Consider the following 2,922-nt stretch of genomic DNA (forward strand, 5'->3'; position numbering starts at 1 on the left):
GGGGGGGAGAAAGGGGACAGGGTTCCCAGGGCAGACCGGGAAGGGCCAGGGTGGGGGGTCTGGCCTATGCCCCAGCTTGCAACTGGCCTCTTGGGTGTGACCCCTCACTGGGCCAGGGACCCCAGGGTTGGACAGGGGCCCACGGGCTCCAGGACTGGGCCACCAGCAACAGCCCCCCACTTCCTCTGAGGGTCCCTGCAGGGGCTGGACCCTGCAGGCATGAGGCCCCTGGGCTATTGGCAGCGACCCAGCTCCTATGCAGAGCCAGGGGCCCCACTCAGCCAGGAGAGGCAGCCGTTAGCCATGGCCCAACCCAGCCATGATCAAGTCCATGGCTGGCTTGTTCTGGCCCCTCACGCGGCCCCTCTCTCAGGGGCATCCTGCTGCCGGGGTTGGGGGGCTTGGCCAGTCCTCAGGGCAGCGCTTTGCCCCCTGGACCAGCCCATTCCCCACAGACGTCCCGCCTCCTGCACAGCTCTAGCAGGGGACTGAGCCCTTTTTCCAGTCCAGAGGGAAACTGAGGCACGGGTAGGGTGACCAAATGTCTCGATTTTATAGGGACAGTCCCAATTTTGGGGTCTTTTTCTCATATAGGCAGGGCTGGGCTGGCAGGGGGCTGTGGGTCAGGATTGAGGGGCACTGGCAGAGCTGGGCAGGATCCCAGGGTTTGGCTAGCAGGAGCTGCGGATCGGGAATGAGGGGCAGCGGCAGAGCTGGGTGGGGGGCCAGGGCTGAGCTAGCAGGGGCTGCAGGTCGGGAGTGAGGGGCATCAGCAGAGCTGGGCATGTCCCACCTCTGACGTACTCTCCCCCACACCCGCAATCTGTGTCTTGTTCTCCAGCCTCCTGCCAGCCGGAGCTGGTCCCCGTGGGAGCTGCGCTGGGGTCTGGCCTTCAGTGCGGGGAGACGCCAGCTCACGACTGCTCCCTGTGCGTCACAGGGGTAACCCCCAGGCAGAACCGGCACTAGAGTTTTTCGCACTCTAGGCACAGGGCCATTTCGCTGCCCCGCGGCTCCGGTGGAGCTGCCGCAGTGGTGCCTGTGGAGGGTCCGTTGGTCCGCGGCTCCGGTGGAGCTGCTGCAGCCATGCCTGCGGGAGGTCCACCGGAACTGCGTGGGACCAGCGGACCGTCTGCAGGCACGACTGCAGCAGCTCCACCGGAGCCACCTGCCGCCCCCTCCCCCGCAAAATGCCGCCCCCCAAAAATCCTGGCGCCCTAGGCGATTGCCTAGTTCGCCTCAATGGAAGTGCCAGCCCTGCCCCCAGGACAGTGGGGGCTACACCCTCGTCTGCCAGGCCGGCGGGTGCTACGCCGAGGCCTTCAGGCACCTGCAGATCTCTGGTAAGAGCAACGGGGGCGCCGTGGAAGCAAGGACGGGGCACCCTGGTGCGGGAGGGATTCAGTAGGGGATTTGGGGGGGTCTGTGACCCTTCCCCCAATGAAGTCTCATCTTTTCCAGGTTGACCGGATGGGACCAGGATCCACCCCCAATGGGGCCAGCAAGAATTGGGGTGGGAGTGACCAGTCTCCCCTTCCCATCCCAGTCACCAGCAACAGGGCAGGCTCCAGCTTTTTTGCCGCCCTAAGCAGCGAAGTGGGGAAAAAAAAGATAAAGCTGCGATCGGCGGCACTTTGGCGGCACCTCTACTGCGTGCTTCATTCTTTGGTGGCAATTCGGCGGCGGGTCCTTCGCTCCAAGGGACTGAGGGATCCGCCACCAAAGACTTGGCCTGCTGCCTGCACTGGTGTCTGCAGCTGGCCCTGACCAGCACCCCCACTTATCCCCCACTGAACCTCAATAAAAGTCTTTGGCAGCTGAGCTCAGCCTGGCACTGGGGTGGGGTGGGGGGGTCTCCGTGTAATGGCAGCTCCCTAAGTCTCCATCCCACCACCCCAAGCCAGAGCAGAGAAGAAGGGAGACTGTCTCGGAGGAACAAGGTTTAATAGTGGGGCTGGGGGTGCCCCCTATCTGCTCCCAATACCGGCCTCCAGCTCCTCCTCCAGCGATTTGATCCAGGCTCCAGCATCAGAGGGAGCCCAGGCAGGGCCCTGGGAGGCTGGGTTTGGGGGTAGGGGGGGTTCCCTGGAGATGCTGATGGGGGGGGATCCCCAGGGTGCGAGGTCTGTCCTGGAGGCTGAGGGTGGGAGTTCTCCTGGGGGGTTATCACTGCTGGGGGGGGTTCCCCACAGACAATGGGGGGGTGTCTCTAGGGGTTTCCATGGATGCTGGGAGGGGATCCCTTTGGGAGGGCCAAGGGTGCTGTGGAGGGTTCCCAGGTTTGCTGAGGGGTACCCCACTGGGGGGTGCTCAGGCTGTGTATGGGTGCAGCTCCCCATTGGCGTCCCTGGAGGAGTACCCTACCCCAGTTTTTCTGTGGGGGTTCCCCATGGGTGGGGTCCTTGTGGTCAGGGATCCCAATTGGAGAGACCCTCAGGGAGTTCCCCATGGCAGGGGGTGTCCCTGGGCGACTCCTCGTTGGGGGGATTCCCCATGGCAGGGGGCATCCCTGGGCGGTGTCCTGTTAGGGAGGTTCCCCCCTGTGGCCTCTGCGGCTGGCGTCACCTCTGGATCTGGGCATATACGGACTCGGCTCGCTGCAGCAGCTCCTGCCAGGGGAGAGGGGCCGTTAGGGACAGACAGACATGGGGGAGGATCCCTGACACACGGACCCTCCCAGCCCCTCATACCCCACCGCCAGGAGGTGAAACTGGGGGGACTCACCGTGTAGTTGGGGTCTGGCTGGGGAGGCAAGGGGATAGCCTGCAAGACAGACAGACAGAGACATGGGGGAGGGGACAGAGATTAGTTATAACCGGCCTTTGACCCTAACCCTCTCCAGGATCCCCCCTGCCCCCCAGCAGGGAACAGACCCCAGGGAGAAGCTCTGACCCAGGAGCTTGGGGGGAGGGGGGGGGATGG

General features: G+C 64.4%; 1 protein-coding gene across 2 annotated transcripts in view; it reads right to left on the bottom strand.

Moving 5' to 3' along the window:
- Positions 1-2,337: 2,337 nt before the first annotated feature.
- Positions 2,338-2,922, bottom strand: part of CEACAM19 (CEA cell adhesion molecule 19) — a 21,783-nt gene continuing 21,198 nt past the window's right edge. For both annotated transcript variants that reach the window (XM_032778839.2, XM_032778840.2), the window contains 2 exons: positions 2,725-2,763; positions 2,338-2,609 (listed from right to left, as the gene is read on the bottom strand). In XM_032778839.2, coding sequence (XP_032634730.1) covers positions 2,562-2,609; positions 2,725-2,763 — 87 coding nt within the window. In that variant the 3' untranslated portion in view covers positions 2,338-2,561. The remainder of the gene's footprint in view (positions 2,610-2,724; positions 2,764-2,922) is intronic.

Source organism: Chelonoidis abingdonii, chromosome 11, assembly GCF_003597395.2.
Source record: "Chelonoidis abingdonii isolate Lonesome George chromosome 11, CheloAbing_2.0, whole genome shotgun sequence".
NCBI lineage: Eukaryota > Metazoa > Chordata > Testudines > Testudinidae > Chelonoidis > Chelonoidis abingdonii.